General features: G+C 34.6%; 3 protein-coding genes and 1 pseudogene across 5 annotated transcripts; 1 reads left to right on the forward strand and 3 right to left on the reverse strand.

The window, feature by feature from the left end:
• Nucleotides 1-448: 448 nt before the first annotated feature.
• On the reverse strand, nucleotides 449-2,728 carry LOC112728747 (syntaxin-121-like; annotated as a pseudogene).
• A 1,732-nt stretch (nucleotides 2,729-4,460) lies between these two features.
• LOC112728751 (syntaxin-121) lies at nucleotides 4,461-10,752 on the reverse strand. Its single transcript, XM_025779030.2, has 4 exons — nucleotides 10,641-10,752; nucleotides 9,590-9,937; nucleotides 5,863-8,678; nucleotides 4,461-5,219 (listed from the first exon to the last, which is right to left on the reverse strand). The coding sequence occupies exons 3-4, from the start codon at nucleotides 6,428-6,430 to the stop codon at nucleotides 4,786-4,788; spliced, it is 1,002 nt and encodes a 333-aa protein (XP_025634815.2). The 5' UTR covers nucleotides 6,431-8,678; nucleotides 9,590-9,937; nucleotides 10,641-10,752; the 3' UTR covers nucleotides 4,461-4,785.
• On the reverse strand, nucleotides 9,586-9,918 carry LOC140173002 (uncharacterized). Its single transcript, XM_072209979.1, has one exon. The coding sequence runs from the start codon at nucleotides 9,916-9,918 to the stop codon at nucleotides 9,586-9,588; it is 333 nt and encodes a 110-aa protein (XP_072066080.1).
• A 398-nt stretch (nucleotides 10,753-11,150) lies between the features above and the next one.
• Nucleotides 11,151-19,138, forward strand: LOC112728749 (DExH-box ATP-dependent RNA helicase DExH1). 3 transcript variants are annotated; one of them, XM_025779027.3, is made up of 16 exons: nucleotides 11,151-11,742; nucleotides 12,213-12,358; nucleotides 12,733-12,767; nucleotides 12,855-13,067; nucleotides 13,166-13,261; nucleotides 13,552-13,827; nucleotides 14,002-14,205; nucleotides 14,327-14,482; nucleotides 14,943-15,035; nucleotides 15,894-16,108; nucleotides 16,520-16,679; nucleotides 16,904-17,177; nucleotides 17,301-17,493; nucleotides 17,611-17,797; nucleotides 17,981-18,349; nucleotides 18,627-19,138. In XM_025779027.3, exons 2-16 carry the CDS (start codon nucleotides 12,346-12,348, stop codon nucleotides 18,753-18,755), a joined length of 2,613 nt encoding a protein of 870 aa, XP_025634812.1. In that variant the 5' UTR covers nucleotides 11,151-11,742; nucleotides 12,213-12,345; the 3' UTR covers nucleotides 18,756-19,138. The 3 variants fall into 3 exon arrangements, with proteins under 3 accessions (XP_025634812.1, XP_025634811.1, XP_025634813.1); XM_025779026.3 differs by having other exon boundaries at nucleotides 11,164-11,742; nucleotides 12,668-12,767; XM_025779028.2 differs by having other exon boundaries at nucleotides 11,216-11,742; nucleotides 12,664-12,767.
• Nucleotides 19,139-21,810: the final 2,672 nt, after the last annotated feature.

Below are 21,810 nucleotides of genomic sequence, written 5' to 3' on the forward strand. Positions count from 1 at the left end.
ATTTTTTTACCTTAAATAAAAGGAAAAAAATATATATGATCCTAAAACACATTTGATATTTTTTCAAAAGCATTCATGATCATATATATCAATGTTGTGTATGTGACTGCAATTGGACTACATATTATATGTCTCATTCTTTGGTCCTAATATAAAGGCTATGGTGTAAGTTAGGGAGAAAAAATCACAAAGTTAACAAAGATCTATACAACTATAAATTAATGACTCAAATTCATGATGTAAAAGATAAACAATTGGTTGATGCAATGGTGTGTGAAAGGAATATGGGGATATAACTCTTCATGATACTTTGTGCTACCTTCATATGTCTTCTTATGTTTTTATTGTTACTATGTTATTGTTATTTTTGCATTAATCTAGTTTATCTAACAAAACTTGCAATTCTTGGTCAACAAACAAACAATAAAATAGAGAGGAAAAAAAATCGTAGGCCACAAAGGCTTAATGCTGCAAATTGCAAAGCAATTAACTCACCAATATATAACATATGATACAGCAGAAGAAAATTTCAAAATTTTCCAAAAAAATACATGTATGCAAAAGAATGCATCAACATGAATCTTCTAAAGGACCATGACCATGAGATTCTAGAAAGTAGAAACCAAACCAAAAATCTAATCTTCAACAGGGTAGGTTCTAGTAAAAAATAATAGTAAACAAGGTATTATTTTCCAATGCAATGGTCATGTGGCAGAAGGTGTTGACTTGACTCTTGATAAGGTTTTGAATTAGTCCAATATGTTCATAGCCACCAATCAGCATCTCATTAACTATGAATTTGTCATGAGTCATGACCCAAGCAATAATCAATTTTTTAAAACAATAGGAAGAACTATAATCAATATGATAATGATCAATATTATGATGGCAATTAAGGTCCACTTCCGGGTATTCTTCTGGTGCTTCCTTGCAACCTGGAGTTGCTGGACCCCGCCGCGGACATACGAATTAGCTCTCGCCACGTGGTTCTCTATGTCATCTATTTGCTCACCTTGTGATTGGACCAAAACAGCCATGTCCAAGAACACTTGGTGAAGCTCATTGAGGCTCCTCTCTATCTCCATAACTGTGTCATGCCTCTCTTGAATCTCTTGGATTGTGTCCATGATTGTGGCTCTCCCCTGTTGCTGAATTGCTTTTTGTAAAAAGGTTTCACTCTCACCTGTTACACACATACAAATTATCATATTTGATGAGTAATTATATCTTATTCCAACATTATAAAGTGTATATTAGTGTATATTTAACAAACCAACATGCTAAGATTTAATGGTAAATAATAAATACTGTGTTTTACTTAGAGTGGGGACAACATCTTAATTCTAGTGCTAAAATATATATGTCAACACACATGTTAAAAACATATTTTCCATCATATTTATACATCAATTTTTGTCGGCTAAAGTTTTCATTATAGTTATGGTGAAAACTAAATTTGTTTATGTATGAGAAAAATTTTCAGCTCCAAATTCTATTACTATATGTGACATCAAATTCAGATGTTTGACTCTCTTGAGTTTGATCAACCGAAATCTCACAGTAACAGAACTATAGGCTATAAAATTCATGAAAAATGTTACTGGAATAATGTAATTTTCAATCAAGACCTTCCTATTAGAATGAGATGAACTCGTGCATGATTGCTTAAATTTTACTTAGCCATTATTTTAGAATTTAAATCATCACATGATTTTGCTATTAAGAATATATGAAAAGCAAGTACAATGATTTGTAACAGAAGATTAAATTTTTGAATACATATGAAATTGTATTTACCAGTAGAGATGAGAAGATCAACGGTTTTTTCATCAGGATTCTCTCCAGTGACAGTATAGTATCTACGTTGTACGGTCTCTCTGTACTCTGAGGATATTTGTTGTCTAAGGTTGTTGAAGCTGTCCATGGAATCTTTCAACTTCTTCCTCAATCCACTCACCACGGATGTCCTGGTCCGATCCGAGGAAGACCCAGGTCCAGCACCAGGCAAGCTTCGGCTTGCTGCGTTGGACCTGTCCAGTGCCTCGAGTCGGACCTTGACAAGCTTGGCCTTTTTTAGTGCTATTGCCACGTCAGCGTCCATGCTGGCTCTAAGATCTTTCACGGCTCTGCGCTGTGAAGGGTCTTGCTCCTTTCGTGGGACACTCTTAGGCTCTCATGGAGCTTCTCCAACTCCTTCAGCTCCTCTTTTACGACCTCCACTTCCTCGAAGAACTTGTCGAGGTGGACGTTGCCGTCGGTCGCCCCCATCTCGATGACATGGTGTTGGTTGTCCGGAGAGACTTGATCGGTGCTGCGGAAGCGGGAGAAGGAGCCGGAGAACAAGTCATTCATGGTTGCTCCTTAATTATTGTATGCTGTGTAAATGGTTTTGATCAAAGTTTTTGTTATGATGAAAAAAAATTTGAAGAAATAATTGAATCAGATCAAAGAATATGAACGAATGTATAGTATATATATCTAACTATCTATATGTATATGGATTTTGCTGGTTATATATATATATATATATAAATAAATAATAATTGTAACAAATTTGAATGAAAACAATTGGTTCTTGTTTGAATTTGAATAATATTTAGAGATTGAAAGAAGTGGCCATGAAGACTGGTTCAATTACTATATAGAATGTAGCGTGCTAAATGGTAATTGTCTTTGGTCATCATATCCTTTATTTAATGAAAGAATAGTATACACTAATTATTCTTATGCCTTATTAATATTTTTTTCACATATGGTGGATTTATACACAATAATTAAAGAAAAATGTGTGTATTAGTTAATCATTAATGTTAATCACCTTGTTCTACAATTTTATTAATCTTATTATTCATGATTGTGTCGTGTATTTAAGTTTAAAAAAAATTAAGTAAGAAAATCTAGATTGGTAGGGGGAGAGGCTTGGTCAAAGTGGAGGTTGAGCCTTGGGAGAGTAAGGAGTAGACAAATGGGTTCAATATGGGAAAATTCCTATAAAGTGAAAACAGGAACCAGCCAAGAAATAGAGAGAAGAAAAAAGGGGTTGCATTGCGTGAGAAGGTGAAGTTATATGGATTTCGATGATTTTAATTTAGGAGACTCTGATTAGATTATAATAAAATGATAACTGAAAATTGTTAGATAATTTCATATATTTTATTAAACTGATCAATATTTTAAGTGCTATTTTTATATAAAGATGTTTTAATTATTTTATGCTAGTAATCTCCTCTAATTTAATTAGAATCACATTTTTAAGATCAGGTGAGTTTAATGTTATTAGTATGCGTACATAGTGAGTTCCTTCCATCTGTTATGTAGTGTGTACTGGCTGGAGAAGCTTCTTGTGGATCTAAATGGGGTTAAAAGTGATCAAATTAGTACGGTAAGGTTGCAATTTAGGTTGATGATTGATGCATGTGCTATGGGTGATGTTGGTGAGAAAATTGAAGTATCTTAAAAAGGTGACAACTAGGAAAGATTATTTATCGTGTTGATAATTCATATTAAAAGAAAAATGAGAATTAAGATCCAAGCATAATGTGTGAGACTTTAGTCTTGCTCTAATAAACTAGTTTCCTGCGGTGGATTCTCCCAAATTGTCTTCTACATCGAATCCACATTTCACCATAATTTCCATTCACTCTCCTACATTCATAACCTAACTCAGCTTACATAACCGGTTGCAAGTCTTGCAACTTGCAAATACGGAAAAACGAAGAGGATTGTATTAGACTTGAGGCAATCCACTAAAAATTTTGTCCCATCTCAATACATCGTTACGGCACAATAACGTCTTTGAATCCATTTAAGGTTGTCGTAGACTTGAGACAACCAATGTAAAACTTTGTGGCATCTCAATGCATGCATGAATATGACATAATGGCATCTTTGATAACCAATTCCACCTAATGGAATAAGATTTTATTAAGTATCCTATTTCTATCCTCAAACTCCATACTTACTACAAATTTCTTATCAATTGAAAGTGAAATCCTCAACCAATGACTACGCTTAAACGAAGTATCTTGCATTTATCTTGGTCTACTTGTGCGTTGTGGGTTGTGACTCTGACTCATGGATCGATCTTGACCAGCACACTAAAGTGTTAGACTCAGTCCAACCATATAGTAAATGCATGCAAGTTGTCTTTCAATTTTAGTTCATGTTTTGTCTATGAAAGTTATTCATATTAGATATTTGTGACTTGTGAGGAACAAGTTATTAGTATTTAATCTTAGAAATAGTACCAAGTTGTTTATTATTTATAATGCAACTATCTACGTATTAGTGCTTAAAAAAGAGATATAATGTTATCATCAAAATACAAATCATATATTCATGTTAAATGTAAACAGAGTAACTATAGAAGATAAAGCCTAACCAATAATGGAATTGGATAATCAAATTTTTATAGTGAAGAGAGGAAAAATTATTCATAAGGGGAGAATATGAATGGTATATCATATGTAAGGAAAAAATTTCATTAAAAAAAATCTATATATATATATAAAATTATATATATAAAGCATAAGTCACCAATGCATAACATACTTACAGGAAAAGAATGTGGTGCCCTAAAGTCATGGTCTCAAAAAATCTACAGATCTATATTCATCAACCAGCCTTTCCATGGATTGAAACAAAACCACAGAATCCCTCTCAAATCATATGCTAATCCATGTTAGCCTCTCTCAACCTTGCAAGATATCTCAGAACAAAATAGCTCAATCTTCAAAATAAAATAATAAATGAAATCAATATGCACCAAAGTCTGTATATTCTTAATTAAGCACCGGCAGGAGGTGGTGGTGGAGGTGTTTGAGCCGGAGCAGGCTGACTACCACCACCACTGCTGCCATTATGTTGCCACGGTTTCAGAACCACTAGCAACACTACCAAGATAATCGCTAGAAGCAGTATGATACAAAAACAGGTCCATTTCCTGGTGTTCTTCTGGTGCTTTCTTGCAGTTTGCAACCGCTCTGTTCCGGTGTGCACAAACGAATGGGCTCGCGCCACGTGACTCTCAATATCGTCCAGTTGCTCGCCCTGTGTTTGCACCAGCACTGCCATGTCAAGGAACACCTGGTGCAACTCCTTGAGATTCTTCTCGATCTCTTTGACAGCATCATGCCTTTCTTGAATTTCATTGATGGTGTCAAGAATTCTTCCCCTGCCTTGTTCTTGAATGGCTTTCTGAAGGAATGTCTCACTCTCACCTGCACAAAGGTGAAGCTCACACATTATTACAGAATTCTCACATCCCCAATTTTTATCATCTCAACTTTTATACTAAAGTGAACATGGAATTATAACTTCAAAGCATAATAACATAGACTTGAGTATCAAAATAATCATTTCAACAAGCCAATGGTTACATATATAGCTTCCCTAGTTCAATTATTCTTAAATTTAACGTTAAACAAATAATTGAGAATTCATCATGTATCTGATATGAATATGATATGATATGATGCAATAGTTAAACTCAATTTTCGATTAGATCTGAAGTGAACAACTTACCAGGTGAGCTATGAACTATCCCATTAGCAACAAATTACAAATCAAAATTCTATTATTCTTTATTTCATACTTCAACGAATCTAAATATCCTGCTATAGTATTATTCCAATCCTTTGATCAAGTAAGGATGTATAGAAATATTTGAATGAATTTAATATCTACGCGCCATTAAAATAAAATCATTACCAATCATATGCAATAGCAACTAGCAAGAGGAAAAATCAAAGTGGGGGAAAGTCAACATCTAAATGCTCGTTTGGCTTGTTTGAATTTCAATCTCCTACTTGTAATCTTTGAAGAAATTTCTAAGACAGTAACTAAACAACAATTTCTCCTTACCAGTAGAGATCAAGAGATCGAGCGTCTTCTCATCGGGATTCTCGCCGGTGACGGTGAAGTACCGCCGCTGCACCGTCTCCCTATACTCCGCCGAGATCTGCTGCCGCAATTCATTGAAGCTCTCCATCGAATCCTTCAGCTTCTTCTTCAAACCGTTAACCACCGAAGTTCTCGTCCGGTCCGATGACGAACCCGGTCCGCAACCCGGCAGGTTCCGGTTCGCAGCGTTGGACCGGTCCAGCGCCTCGAGGCGGAGCTTGATCACCTTCGCCTTCTTCAGCGCCGCCGATACGTCGGCGTCCATTCTCGACCGGAGGTCACGCACGGCGGCGGCGTTGTGAAGCGTCTTGCTCTGCTCGTGGCTGCTCTGGAGACTCTGGAGAAGACGCTCGACTTCGCGAAGCTCCTCTTTAACGCCTTCCACATCGTCGAAGAACTTGTCGAGGTGGACGCCGCCCGAGCCTGCAGCGTCCGGCGTGACGGCAGACATCTCGATGACGTGGTGGCGGTCCGGTGAAGTACGCTCGTTGCGCAAGCGGGAGAAGGAACCGGAAAATAGGTCGTTCATGTTTTTCTTTTGATTAATATATTACTATTAACAATTTTCAGAGAAATAATAATATTATCAATAAGAACAATGGAAATTAGATAATAGAATTATGAAGAAATGGTTGATTTGCTTTGTGTCGTGTGTTTGTTGGGGTGGTTGTGTTATTGAAATGAGTATGAAGAAGAAGAAGAAGAAGGAGAAGAAGAATTGAGACTCGGACGAAGTTATAGTCAACGGAACGGAGTATGGATCAAAGAGCTAAAATGGTGCGTAGCGCGTGGCGTGTTATGTGGGGAAAGAGGCAGAAGCTTCGTTAATGGACGGAAGCGCGTATGAGCGCGTTATTTGACTGTTTGACACACAAGTCACAACAGTGACCACACCACACACCATTGGCTAGTTCTTACTTCTTATCACTAGGTTTATATAGAATTGGTAGCCGAAAATTCTTAAATAATAATTTAGATTTAGTATTGTATTTAAATTTTTTTTTTTTATTATATGAGTTTAATTTTGATACATTTATATTATAATCACACTTATTTTTTAAAAGACTATTTATAATTAATGTAAAAGATTTATTTTTATTGATTTGTTATTATGTAATAAATATATATATAAAATTATTTTACACTGACAATATATTAAAATTAAATTTTTATTATATATAAATATTAATGAGAAAGTAAAAACTCATATAATTATTTTTATATAAATTAATAATTAAAATTTAAATTATCAATATGTAAAGTTGATAACTAAAGTTTTAATTATCAAATTTACATAAAAATAACTGTAGGTAAATATTTACCTAACCAAAAAAGGCAGAAACAATATATATGTAACAATTTTTAAAAATATTTTACAAGCAATTTTTTTATTTAGTATTATATATATGTGAAGTGAAAAGAGAGAAATGATAATACGTTTTATCTTTTAATATATTAAAGAAAGTGATATAAAAAAAAGAAAAACCACTTCAAGTCTTTCCATAACCACCTATAAAATACATGTAGTACATTTGTGTTATTTATAGTTAAAAATCTGTGTGTATCTCACTATTAATAGCCAATTATGAGAAACGAAATTGATATATGAACAACTTTTAAACTACGCGGATTTTTAAAGATTTTTAAAATATTGATCTCGATAATTTTTTTTGTTCAACTTTGTGAATCGATGTTCTAACTAGAATTTAGTTGAGTTGAATCAGTCTTACTACGATCCATCCAAGACCATGTTTTAAAAGAATAAATATCGAACTATCTATTTTAACTGAACATGTAAATCCATATTTAACCAAATGGTGGTCACAGGTAAAACTCAAACTCACGTTGCAGATTGATGGTGCTTCACCATGCATATGACCAGATAAATAATCACCAAAAATGGACACAGCCTTTATGAATTGGACGGCATGGGCATAAGAATTGACTATATATGATTCACTTGATGCCAAGTCATGCATGCACTCCCAAAAGTCATGCCAACCACAACACACCCACACCCAATGGGTTCACAAATGAGTGATGACTGATAAGTCAGTCATTTTTGTTAAATTACGTTGACTTTCTAGTTCTACATAGCTCAAGTCGCCAAAATAGACAAATAGTGACTCTAACTAAGTACATTTGTCTAATTGTCTAAGGTAAGAAGTAACAACCTCCTTATCACCTTATCTAACCATTGTGAGTAGCTCAAGATTCAATCCACGCATTAACAATCAACATTCTGGTACCATATTATTGGACACATTATATAACTAAAGACCCAAGCAAAAATACTCAACATCAGAGACAACTTCAATCATGTGAAAATACAAGCAGATAGGTGATCAGTGATATCCATCCTACATCACCTTTCAATTAAAGTTTACTTTTATGTTTCACAAAAAATGTTCAACAATATGCTTTAGCATCCCTACAAAAAATTCACAGGTTGGTTTTTCTGAATACAGTTACATAAACCTGCCATAATAAAATAGAGGTTGCAACACATCTCCATCCAAAATGATTTGAGTACTACTGTTATAACCTAATAATAAAATTGCTCTTTGGTTCATAGCTAACCTTACTACTGTTCCAGCTCAAATTTTATTTTCCTGTATAATTCATAATGCCATGAAATGAAAGGTAACAACAAAACTCAAGGGAAAATAATAAACAGCAAGATGAAAGTGAAACAGAAATGGAAGGAAATGGGCCACCTATAATATGACTCAGTAACTTTTCTCTGTGCTATACCAGTATATCTTTCTCACATACCCCTGCCAATATAAATAACATATATCAATACAAAATTACAAAATTGAGGATACAAATAAATTACAATTAAATAAAACATGACAAAGAACTACACAAACCTCCATAAGACGGCTTGTTACTAACTTGCAAGGTATTATCATTCAAATTTCCATTTATCCAAAATTATTAGGAAACTGACAAACAATGCTGAATAATCCAGATATTGAAAAGATGATAACACTAATTCAAAACCATATAAGAAAAAGTAGACCTTTGATGCATGTAGCCGGCCCCCTACTTAGTAGGATAAGGCTTTGTTGTTATTGTATAAGAAAAAGTACTCAACTCTTCCGAATATTAATGACCCAAAAAATGAGAGGATCCATTTCCAAATGCCTTAACCACTCTTGTATGGGAATCAGTAAAGCGAAATGCTCCCCCTTCAGAATTGTGACAAATTCTATGTCGCCATGTCATTTTACAAGACAGCTATGCCAAAAAGTTTGAAAGTATATTCCAACCATGAGGCATCTTATTCATACTACCAGTGTACCGCCACTTACAATCCTAGAATCAACTAGCAAGTGCAGCAACAAATCCAAGAATAATATCATGAGGGCCAAAACATGAGGCACAATTTTCTTTTCCCCACTCAAGTGCATGGGGGAAATTGGACCAATGACATGAACATCACATTATTTCAATCCCATTTCTGTGTAAATAATCCCTAAAATACTAAAATATCACAGGCAAAAGAATTGTGAGGTAAAGAGAAAAATACCAAACCTAATTGGAATTTTAATGTAAATAACTAATAGCACAGGAAATATATTTTGAAAGTGAAAGTTGTCTTATTCAATCAAAATACTACAAATTCTCAGCCATAATGCTTTGATCTAATTTATAGGTGTGAAAAGTTTGATCCTCTAATTACCTGATTTTCTTGATCATAATGGCCTTAAGTTTTCTAGCAAGATCCTCAGATTTAAGCCTCCGCTCTAAGTTCTTTTTGGCTAAAACCCGCTTCTCAGAGTTCTTGATATGAAATCTCTGTTCACGCTTTATCATCCGTTCAATGCCACTTGCTGTCATCTTACGCTGCAACAAAGTAAGTGCCTGTTCCACATTCCCATTTATTACCCTGACCCGTATGCCTCTGGACTGCTGAAGTTGCTGCAATTGGTGATGCCCGTTATTCAGCGGTTCGAGGGTGTGGCTTGTCCATCTGAGAAAGCTAGATGCATGCCTTGCAATGGTGTTCATGTTTACTGCTACTCTTTGCCTATTTTTTTTATATCAAAACCTGGTTAGAGGAATCAGAACATAATATCAATTTTTAAAACTATAAACCAACCTAGTTTTTTAAAGAAAAATAACAGAAAACTGAAAAGAGAGAGAAAGTTAGATAGATAAATGTAGAGAGAGATATTTTAATGAATCTGGTTTATGATTGATAACTGCTCAATGAGCTGTTTCTCAGCTTATACAGATATTAAATGTATTTTCAGAAAAATCACTTTGAAGTTTTAACACCTAACTTTGTTAGTGTGTATAATAAGGACAATTGCATAATCTATCTATAACTCTATGTCGCTACACAATTTTTCCTCAAAATATTAATATTCAATCTGGTATATGTGTAACCAAATTCATTATCATATTCAGCAAATTCCAATTCGTGCATAAAAAATAGTAACGCAAAAATTCCTCTCCTATTTCCCATTCCTCCCCCAAAAATAAATAAAAATCAAATTAAATCGTGCTCCATGAGCATTTCTGAACAGTACAAACAAGTTACAATCATCGTGAAATTTGAACAATGATACATAAACCAACACAACACTATGATTTAATTTTATACAGTGAACCCAACGATTAAAGCGGAAAAAGCTATATGATTCAGAAATAAGCATTAACCGTGTGTAATTAGAAGCGATGATGCTAAGCTAGAGAAGGAGTGGAAGACGAGAAAAGACGATACTAACCTGTAGAGGTTGTTGCTGCTTCAGACTTCACGGCGAAGACGACAAACCCGCCGGCGACGGTCGGAAAGGGGACGACGGTGGTGTTTGGCTTCGGTGAGCTGGAAGTGGCAACAGTGCTTCGTCGGAGACTGATAGGGTTAGATAGAAAGAGGAAACGAGTGGGCCCAAAATCTGGCCCAATAAAAATTAAAACAGCTGGGAATTTAAGTATGCTTAGTTGGGCTCCTATTGGGCTTCGAATTTCGTTGTCCTAATGTATTTCATGACCTAATAAAAACACTCATGCCAATCAACTAAGGTTGATCGAGTGGTATCGTCCGCTTAAACAAGTGTCGTTTGAATCACGTCTTGTGCAAGCTAGTTTATTTGTCTATTTAAACAAAGGTGAGTATCCTTTTAACAACTAACACTTATTACCAAAAGCTAGCTTGGTAGTTGATACTTGCCCAAACTAAAAAGAAGATAGCTAAGTCAGATCATTAAAATATTTTCTTAAAAACATAGAAAGTGGAAACCCAAAAATAAAAGAAAAAGAAAACCCTAAATTATAAGAGTGTGCATGGGTATGCCACTTCAAAAGCTTAAATGAACTTCAAGTTTTCAGTTTAGTCGTGTGAAAGTGTGAACTTAAAAGGGTTCGAAGTTAATGCATCACAGCAAATTGCAACAAGAAGTCAACAACCGCAATAACCATTGATTGGAACTGTACTATTGCGTTGAAGTTGAACACGTTGCAAGTGCAAAAGCCCAAGTGTCCACAAAACCAAAAAACCGCTTACTTTTTTCTACACTCTCTTCCTGGTTCCTACTATAAATGCCTCACTGGATTCTCCGCGCCCATAACTTGTCCACTTACAATCAGTGCTTCACTTCCCTGCACCCGCACACACCCAATCTTCCTCTCCGGATCTCCGCTTCTGTTATGTCTTACCGTCCTAACTACCAAGGCGGTGGCCGTCGGGGCGGCGGTGCTTCCTCTTCCGGCCGCCGTGGAGGTGGCCGTGGCGGCGGCGGTGGCAGAGGAGGAGGAGGAGGACGCGGCGAGCAGAGGTGGTGGGACCCTGTCTGGCGAGCTGAGCGCCTCAGACAGCAACAACCTCAGGTTTCCAAAACAAAATAATAATAGTAATAATAATTTGAAGAAATGTTTTTCATTTTACGCACAGGAACTATAAATTTGAAGTTTGTTAATGTTCATACTTTCATTTGCTCATTCATTTTGTGTGTTTAATGATGATAACGTTCATTTAAGTTCAATATTGCTTTAGTATAGATAGTAGAGAGATATTTAAATTAGTTTTATTATTAGCGTTGTGATTGTTGTATAGTAGGGTTTAAATGGTTTGATATGGATATGACTGATAAGATGATATAATGGGCGTAGTCTTATACATGTAGTCGATGCAATCTAGCTGGGAAAAGCTCTTTTTTTTTTTGTGTATGATGTGTTTGATAATAATCACTGCAAGTTGAATAGTTAGTGATTATTGGTTTGGATAGGAACTTAGGATATAGATACTTTACATATTTATTGATAATATTGATTTGATTTTTAATTTTGGTGGGGTGCAGAAGGAGGTGCTTGATGAGAATGAGTGGTGGGACAAGATAGAGAAGATGAAGAGAGGAGGGGAGCAGGAAATGGTCATCAAGCGTTACTTTAGTATTGCAGACCAGCAAACCGTAGCTGATATGGCATATCAGCATGGGCTGTACTTGTAAGTTCATTTCATACTCAATTTGGTTCATTGTTTAACCAGAACGAAAAAAATGCGACAACATCAATTGTAGATTTTCACTTGTTATTAAATGTTGGTTATTTGAAGTAAGGGCCAAACAACTAAGTTCTGTGAAATAATTTTCTCAATTATTGACAAGAATTGACTTTAGGATTTAGTATAACATGTGATATATGCTTAGTATATACTGACCTCTACTTATGAATATGTAAAGCTTAGGTAACCTGCTTTTTGAGTATTTCTAACATCTTAAATTAATCACCTGATTTTGTACTTGGGCAAAGAAAGCCATGCTTATAATAAAGGGAAGACTCTAGTTGTAAGCAAAGTTCCTTTGCCTGATTACCGTGCAGATCTTGACGAGCGTCATGGATCAACACAGAAGGAGGTAGAGTATATCTACCCTTTTTCAATGTCTGATTTCTGTTTTTGGAAGGATTTAGAAATGTACTTAACTTTGTTAAGTGTTCTGCAGATTAGAATGTCCACAGACATTGAACGAAGAGTAGGAAATCTTTTGAATAACTCACAATCAGTGGGGGAAGCGTCTGCTAGTTTTCCTTCTGTATCCACTGACTTGGGACAGAAACAATCATTAACTGCTACGAAATCTGTCTCTTCACAACAGAGTGATTCTTCAAAGGATAAACTTGATGTTGCTCTAAAGGAAAGGCAGGAACATATCCAGGTACATAAGCATTTGGTAATATTTACCACCAACCATTACTTGATTTCTTTGTGGGATATTTTAAATTTACATCAGAATTGTATATTGTTTATTTTTAGGCAAGTGATGGTTTGAAGGAAATGAAGGCGTTTAGGGAGAGGCTTCCTGCATTTAAAATGAAGTCAGAGTTTCTGAAAGCAGTTCAGGAGAATCAGGTGGGCGGATATTCTATCTACCATGACAAAATATCCTTTTTACCGTACCTTGGTCTATAATACGTCAGTAAGATGTAGTATCTATTGAGCTTTGTGAAAATAGGATAAGGAGGAAAAAGAATGTTGATGTCTTAAGTGGAATGATTGTTAATATAATGCGTGGACTACTTGGATTTCTTTCAATGCTTTGCTTTTGATTGTTCAATAGCTATCCCATCTGCAGTCATTCTAAGATCGCAGTTGCAGTTTTGTATCTAGAACAGAGTCTAATTTGGCTAGTGTTAGTGTAGGTATTGGTAGTTTCAGGGGAGACAGGTTGTGGCAAAACAACACAGCTTCCACAATTCATTCTGGAAGAGGAAATAGGATCTTTGCGGGGGGCTGATTGCAACATAATTTGTACTCAACCTCGGCGTATCTCTGCAATTTCGGTTTCAGCTCGAATATCTGCTGAAAGAGGGGAGAATCTTGGCGAAACAGTTGGATACCAAATTCGTCTTGAAACAAAACGTTCTGCTGAAACACGCCTTCTTTTCTGCACCACTGGTGTATTACTTCGGCAATTGGTAATATTTAATTTCTCTCAAACTGAAGGGTTCCTCTTTCTAAGATTTTAGTTTGATACTTTGATAGAGAATTAAGGAAATAGAAAGAATCTCAAAGTTATATATGGGCTGTTTGAAGATTATTTCCAGTTGCCATGACATTGAATTCTTTTTTCCTGTTTTGCTGTTAAATAGGTCCAAGATCCACAATTAAGTGGTGTCAGCCATTTGCTGGTTGATGAAATTCATGAAAGAGGCATGAATGAAGACTTTTTAATTATAATTTTACGCGATCTTCTTCCTCGGCGTCCAGATTTGCGTCTCATTCTTATGAGTGCCACTATTAATGCTGACTTGTTCTCCAAATACTTTGGAAATGCACCAACAATACACATACCGGTATTATGTTATGTTTACATTTCATATTATTGAGTTCTTGTCTTGGATGTAAATGTAAATAAAGTACTTTCTTATATTGTTCTAAAAAATGAAAAATAAAAAGTATTTCCACAAATGTTAGGGGTTTACTTATCCTGTGGAGGAGCACTTCCTAGAAGATGTGTTGGAGAAAACTCGATATAGCATTAAGGCAGAATTTGACAATTTTGAGGGGAACTCTAGGAGGAGAAGGAAACAACAGGATTCTAAGAAGGATCCGTTGACTGAAATGTTTGAGGCATGTATACTTGACCTATCTGACTGTGTGCTCATAACTTCAATGATATGACAGATTACTTTGATGTACACTCTCTAAAATATGTTTGAGACTCATGATCATGATATGTGTGTGTGTGTGTGTGTTTGTTGTGGTGGGGTAATGGCATTTGTTCTGGATTGTTTTAGACAAAAGGTCCCTCTTGTGCACAGTTAAATATAATTCTATTAATTTCCTCTTCTGTCTGTGTAATTTGTCTCCTTCTCTCTCCTAATTAATCTTTTCTCCCAAAAGAAATAATGTAGATATCTTAAGAGTTTAGTGTTCTAAAGTTAATAGCTCATTAATAATTTTCATGTTCTCTTGCTATTAGTGATAAGAATTATATTTTATTACTTCTTTCTGATAATAATTGGCTCATTCCTTGCCCTTTTACTATGTAGATATAATATAATGCGTATACATATCTTTGTTCTTACAGGATATTGATGTAGATACTCATTACAAAAATTATAGCGTAGGTGTTAGAAAATCTCTTGATGCTTGGTCAGGTTCACAGATTGATTTGGGTCTGGTATGTATTGCTCATTTCTTACTCCGCTCATGAATCTGTTTTTTATTAGTTAAATGTGCCAGCTGAAGGACATATCTCTTTTCATCTTTTTATTAATTTAAGGCTGCGTTTGTTTCTGAGAACATGACAAGACGAGACACTGAGAACAAAACATAAAGGACAGCGACACAGAATTTAGAGTTCTTATATTCTGTTTGATGATAAAATAGAACAAATTATGGAAATATAATTTATTCTCATTTTTTCATTCAAAAAATTTGAGAAAAAAATATAATAATAATAATAAATATGATTATGAAAAATTAACAAGAATAATGAAAGAAAAAATAAAAAATAAGTTGTGTCTTTTGTTAGTGTCTCTGTGTCCTTCCTGTAAGGATGGACACAAAATACACTAATTCAGTGTTTCTGGACACAATGTTTCTGTCCATGTCTCATCTATTAAACACAATTTTGTGTCTCGGTGTTCTGTCCTTGTAAACAAACGCAGCCTAAGAAACTTAGTAGAAATTTGTCTAGTCAAGATGCTTCTGAAGTTATGTTTTACAGTGAGAGCATTGTTTACTGGGATTAATCAGGGACTAAAATTTATAGATAATTAACAGATATTAACTGCAGTTGACTGACATTCTCATTTGTGCACTCCTTGCTGTCAATGGATTGTGCATTCTATGTTCTCTATTGCACCAGTTGCTTTGTTTATTACAATCTCCTTTCTCATGTAGTTATTTACTTTTACTGTAATGTACTAAGCTCATTAGTTCCGTTGCCACAAATTCTACTCATGATTCTTTAATTTTCATGCCACCTCAAACTCTAGTTAAAGAGTGCCTATTCATTTTAACTTCTATGTTTCAGGTAGAGGCAACAATTGAATATATCTGTCGGAAAGAAGGTGACGGAGCAATTCTTGTATTTCTTACTGGCTGGGATGAGATCTCTAAGCTACTTGACAAACTTAAAGTTAATAACTTGCTTGGTGATCCTAACAAGTGTTTGATCCTTCCTCTGCATGGCTCAATGCCTACTGTCAACCAACGTGAAATATTTGACCGTCCTCCCCCTAACAAGAGGTAAGCTCATCTCTTTTGCTAATTTCGTCATAGGCAAGTATCTGTTCTGGATATATTTTTAGACAAGTTTTCAACAAAGGACGACACTAGTGTGCAGCATTAATATGAACAAATGAGAGAATGAAGAAACTGAAACTCAACTAGAATGTTATGTTAGGCTTGGGGAAATTGGTGAATTGCAACTTGTTAGTCAAGTTTAATTGCTTTCCTTTCAGAAAATTTCCTGCATAGGTTTTCAAATTCCTAATCCCTTGAACCTACATAAATCTTAACACTGCTAGTTTATCTGACCATGATGATAGGCCACTGTTTTGTTCTAATATACATCATTTGTTCAGCAAAAAGTGGATTGTTATTTTTTATTAACTCTCAGGTTTTGTAATTTTGATGATTGTTATTTTTCCATTGCAGAAAAATTGTCCTAGCAACAAATATCGCCGAGAGTAGCATCACCATAGATGATGTTGTGTATGTCATAGACTGTGGTAAAGCAAAGGAGACCAGCTATGATGCTTTAAATAAGCTAGCCTGTCTGTTACCATCGTGGATTTCAAAGGCTTCAGCTCATCAGGTATTGAAGTTGTAGATCATCATCTTTATCCCCTTGCAGATGATGTTTAATGCGCCAAATGAAACCTCTGATTTTTTCAAAAACCGGAGCTTGCCATTATTGCTGAATCCTTTATTTGCTAAATTTTTGTTTGACTTTATTGCCCCCTTCCTGCACTTTATTTAATTCCTCTTACTTTCTAAGTCAAAGTCAAAGAAAGAGTGCTAATGGGTTGATCATTTCAGAGACGTGGCCGTGCAGGTAGAGTGCAACCTGGAGTTTGTTATAGATTGTATCCAAAACTGATCCACGATGCAATGCCACAGTATCAGTTAGCTGAAATCCTTCGAACACCATTGCAAGAGTTGTGCCTGCATATCAAAAGTTTGCAGCTTGGAGCTGTGGCGTCATTTTTAGAAAAGGCACTTCAGCCACCAGATCCTCTCGCTGTTCAGAATGCTATTGAGCTTCTAAAAACGATTGGGGTTTTGGATGACAAGGAAGAGCTTACCCCACTGGGTATATTATGCTTGAATATAATTATCTGCTTAATCTATTCCAATTATTATCTGATTGAGTTAATAGCATCTTATAATTAAAAGCTTTTACGAACGCATCATCTGAGCCAATTTAATCTTACAGGTCGGCATCTTAGCACCATACCTTTGGACCCAAATATTGGAAAGATGCTTCTCATGGGCTCTATCTTTCAATGCCTTAACCCTGCCTTAACAATTGCTGCAGCTCTTGCATATCGCAACCCATTTGTCTTGCCTATTAACAGAAAAGAGGAAGCTGATGATGCAAAACGATCGTTTGCTGGTGATTCTTGCAGGTTAGAAATAGTTACTGAGAAATGTTCCCTTCCGATATTGTTCAAGCGAATTTACTGCATTGATCATGGTTGTGCTTACACTAATTCTTTTCTTGTTTTTGTGGAATTTCGGTTCAGTGATCACATAGCTCTTCTAAAGGCATTTGAAGGATGGAAGGAGGCAAAACGTAGTGGGAATGAGAAGCAGTTTTGTTGGGACAATTTTCTATCCTCAGTAACCTTGCGGTTGATTGATGATATGAGATTACAGTTTCTCAATTTATTATCTGACATCGGATTTGTTGACAAGTCCAGGGGTCCTAATGTAAGCTCTTGGTCCTAACTTACATTTGTTTTTTATTAAACAACTACTACCCATTTTCCCCCCAAATTTTGCTTTCCTCTGTTCCGAATACACTTTAATTAGAAGTTTTCCATCAACTAATTTGTCAGTTAAGTTCTGATATGGTAGTAATCAAACATTAATACATGATGCATGTGCATGCAGGCCTACAACCAGTACAGTCATGATTTGGAGATGGTTTGTGCAATCCTTTGTGCCGGGCTCTACCCTAATGTTGTTCAGTGCAAAAGAAGAGGAAAACGGACGGCGTTCTATACAAAAGAAGTTGGGAAGGTTGACATCCATCCAGCTTCTGTCAATGCCGGGGTTCATCTCTTCCCTTTGCCTTACATGGTATACAGTGAAAAGGTGAAAACCACCAGTATCTATGTTAGAGACTCTACCAACATTTCAGATTATGCCCTGCTTTTGTTTGGTGGTAATCTTGTCCCTGGCAAAAATGGCGAGGGCATTGAGATGCTTGGAGGTTACCTTCATTTCTCTGCCTCAAAGAGTGTCATTGACTTGATAAGGGTAATGTCCCTCAATCTTGTTCCAGCATATGTCTGATGGTTTAGAAAAATTAAGACTATACACATTTATTTTTTGGTGACCATTCACAAGTAGTTATCTTCTTGTGAAGACGATAAGTAAACCATTAGGTGGTTTGAATGTTTAACTAAACTACCATTTGACCGTTCTCAATTATCATTTTCGCATAAAGACAATTTCGTGCGAGTGACCATCTCATTTTATCAATGAAGTTTAGAAAACACAACTTGTTACGATTAATTCGCTACGGGATTTGCAGAAATTACGTGGAGAGCTTGACAAGCTTCTGAACAGAAAAATTGAAGAACCAGGATTGGACATTACTGCAGAAGGAAAGGGAGTGGTTGCTGCTGCTGTTGAGTTGCTTCACAGTCAAACCATTCGCTGATTTCTTTTTTCATTCATAAGGGTTTGTTCTTCTGCTGAGTCCTGCCATTCATTAGTAATAGTATGATATAGATTTCTTATGATTTTGCTAGCAGCTTTTTTTAATCACTTATATGGAATGTACATGTGTTATATCTGTTTTGTCTTGTTTAGGATGGAAATACTAATGTTAGACAACAAAAGTAGAAAAGGGACCGATTTTAACATTGTATTCTTACCAACATAGGAGGAAAAAAAGGGTTAGCAGTAGCATTATTTGTCTGGTGCGTGCGAGGGAGAATGCCATGTGGGTCAGTGTTTTCATGTTTCGTCGGAGTTTAATGAACAAGAGTAAATTATATTATTGTTCAATTAAATTTATTCATTCAGATAACATTTTAAGTACATGATTTGGTAATTAGTTATTTTTATTGATACAGGAATAGTAATCAGATGATTTTGAAGGATACTATTGAATACTTATCACTAATATCCTTACTTTTTATATAAATATTTAAAAGGTAAAAACGATTTTTTATGTTTTAATATAGGGGTGTTTATAAGTCAGGTGAAACCGGATTTGATGTGATCCAGATCCGTCCCGAAATATATACTGAGTCTATTTGTTAGACTCGAATCTGGCCCTAGATTCGATGAAACCTATACACTTTTGGACTAAGATTATACCGGGTAAAAAACCGGGTGAAAACCGAGTCGTTAACATTACATTATATTGATACCTTTTTGTAAACTAACATGTGAAAATATTCAAATTTTCAAGATTTCAACTATTATTTAACATGGTAAAATTCACTTAGAAAAATAGGAAAAATATAAGTAGACAATAAAAATACTAAATAGTGTGATCGGATGTTCAATTTACTAGGTGTGCGGATGGTTATCTTAATATTAAGATTTAGAAGGGTAATTTTGGGGTGTAATGTGTTTTTATTTTATTGGGTCAATTTTAGAATTTATTTTTTACATTGTTCTCAAAAACCATTGTTTACCTAGCAAAGTCAAGAAAAATATAACAAGAACCAATCCTTCTCTAAAATTAAAGCATAAGCATAATTAATATTAATATTGTCTAATAACACCAAATATTTAAATCAATACAAATAACACAATATTGTGCCATTAGTCTAAAGTTTTATGCATTTTAAATATAAAACATTAACTTAGGCTGCGTTTGTTTCTAAGAACAGTACAGGACAAGACACTGAGAACATGACATGACAAGACACTGATGGACAGAGACACAAAATTTTGTGTTCTTGTATTCTGTTTGGTGATAAACTAGAACAAATTATAAAAATTCAATTTATTCTCATTTTTTTTCATTCAAAAAAATTGAGATGAAAAATATAACAATAAAAAATATAATTATGAAAAATTAACAAGAATAATGAAAGAAAAAATAAAAAATAAGTTGTGTCCCTTATTAGTGTCTCTGTGTCCTTCTTGTTAAGATGGACACAAAATACACTAATTCTCTGAACACATTGTCTCTGTCCATGTCTCGTCTGTCAAACACGATTTTGTGTCTCAGTGTTCCTGTCTCTGTAAACAAACGCCGCCTTATAGTCTTATAATGACTAATAACACAAAATATTAAAGTTTAAGATACTTAAATTTCACATAAGAATAGTCATCATCCATCACTAATAACACAAAATATTAATCGTGTATGATGACCGGGCCACCGGGTCGAGTTAGGATGACTCGAGCTATAACCCAACCCGAAATAATGATCGGTCTATTTTTGAGATTCTTACCCAGCCTTAGACCTGATAAAATCACATCAAATTAATCCCTAAAATGTTCGGAGTCGGACCGGATCTTCAGGTTGAGTCAGGCCATGTACATCCCTATTTTAACACATGAAATTATTTCAATTCTAACTAAATTTTATTTTAAAAAAATTAAGTAATTTTAGTCTAGTCATAATCTTAATGCATGACCTTTACAAATCAATTCAATTTCTATTTTAAAATTAAATCCATTCTAATTCAATTATATTTCAAATATATTTTTAAATAATATAACATATTTAATTAATGACCAAAATTCACATACAGGCATACAACTGAGAAATATATATTTAAAAATTATTAAATAATTTAAACAAATTTAATTAAATTACTATTTAATAATTTTTACAGTTTTTTTAATAACTTAAACAATAAATTAAAAAAAAGCTAATTTTAATTTTAAAATTCAAATCAAATTTTAAATTAATTGAATATAATGTTTGTTTGGGCGTCATTATCTTGAGGCTTTTTTACTTAAATAAATTAAACAAGTTCTAAAATTACTCAAATCCCCTAAATCAATTTTTGATACGTAAATATCCTAATCCTAATATTATATAAATCGTGCAGAGAAATGTGGTTTATATAATATGTTAACCATTATACCCTGGAACGATTTATGCATGAATGACTTCTGAGCAATAACACATAAATCGTCCTAAGGTTGCTAGCTTTATTAATTGTATGTAAATCGTTCCAGGTTAGGAGGATTTACGTGGTTTCAGGCAAAAACACAAGACCCTGCCACGATTTATGTGTAAGCTATAACCCCAGCACCCTACCACGATTTATTTGTCAGCTATAATTCCCAACATCCTGCCATGATTTATGTTCGAATATCACACCCTAAGACCCAACCATGAGTTACCCACAACTCTTAACGTTACACACAAAAACATACAAAAACCTCCATTTTCACCCTATCTAAGCATTTCGTGATAAGTTTGGAGAGAAAGAGAGCCCGCAGAGCCCGCAACGATGCGAAAGAGGTATTGAGTGACCGCATCTGGCATACAGCAGTGGGAGAATGGGTACTAAGAATATCAAATTAAATAAAAACAATACTAAAAGAGAATACTAAAAAATTATAATTAAAATTTTGACACATAATTTTGTTTAATAATTTAAATTTTATATATTTTTTACTTAAATTTATATTACTCAAAAATACATGAATTTATATTAAGCAAAATTATATTTTTTTTTAACATTTTTTGCTCTTAATTTAAAAAAATAAATTATATGTTAAAATTTAGTATTTTT

The sequence above is a fragment of the Arachis hypogaea genome, chromosome 12 (assembly GCF_003086295.3).
Source record: "Arachis hypogaea cultivar Tifrunner chromosome 12, arahy.Tifrunner.gnm2.J5K5, whole genome shotgun sequence".
Taxonomy (NCBI): Eukaryota; Viridiplantae; Streptophyta; class Magnoliopsida; order Fabales; family Fabaceae; genus Arachis; species Arachis hypogaea.

Bases quoted from the DNA above. Each gene is read 5' to 3' on its own strand.
- LOC112728749 (XM_025779026.3), top strand. From the start codon at position 11,455: ATGCCTCACTGGATTCTCCGCGCCCATAACTTGTCCACTTACAATCAG. The intron at 17,494-17,610 runs GTTAGAAATAGT...ATTTCGGTTCAG, and splicing joins TTTGCTGGTGATTCTTGCAG to TGATCACATAGCTCTTCTAA. The intron at 18,350-18,626 runs GTAATGTCCCTC...CGGGATTTGCAG, and splicing joins GTGTCATTGACTTGATAAGG to AAATTACGTGGAGAGCTTGA.
- LOC140173002 (XM_072209979.1), bottom strand. From the start codon at position 9,918: ATGAACACCATTGCAAGGCATGCATCTAGCTTTCTCAGATGGACAAGC.
- LOC112728751 (XM_025779030.2), bottom strand. From the start codon at position 6,430: ATGAACGACCTATTTTCCGGTTCCTTCTCCCGCTTGCGCAACGAGCGT. The intron at 5,220-5,862 runs GTAAGGAGAAAT...ACCTTTGTGCAG, and splicing joins CGATCTCTTGATCTCTACTG to GTGAGAGTGAGACATTCCTT.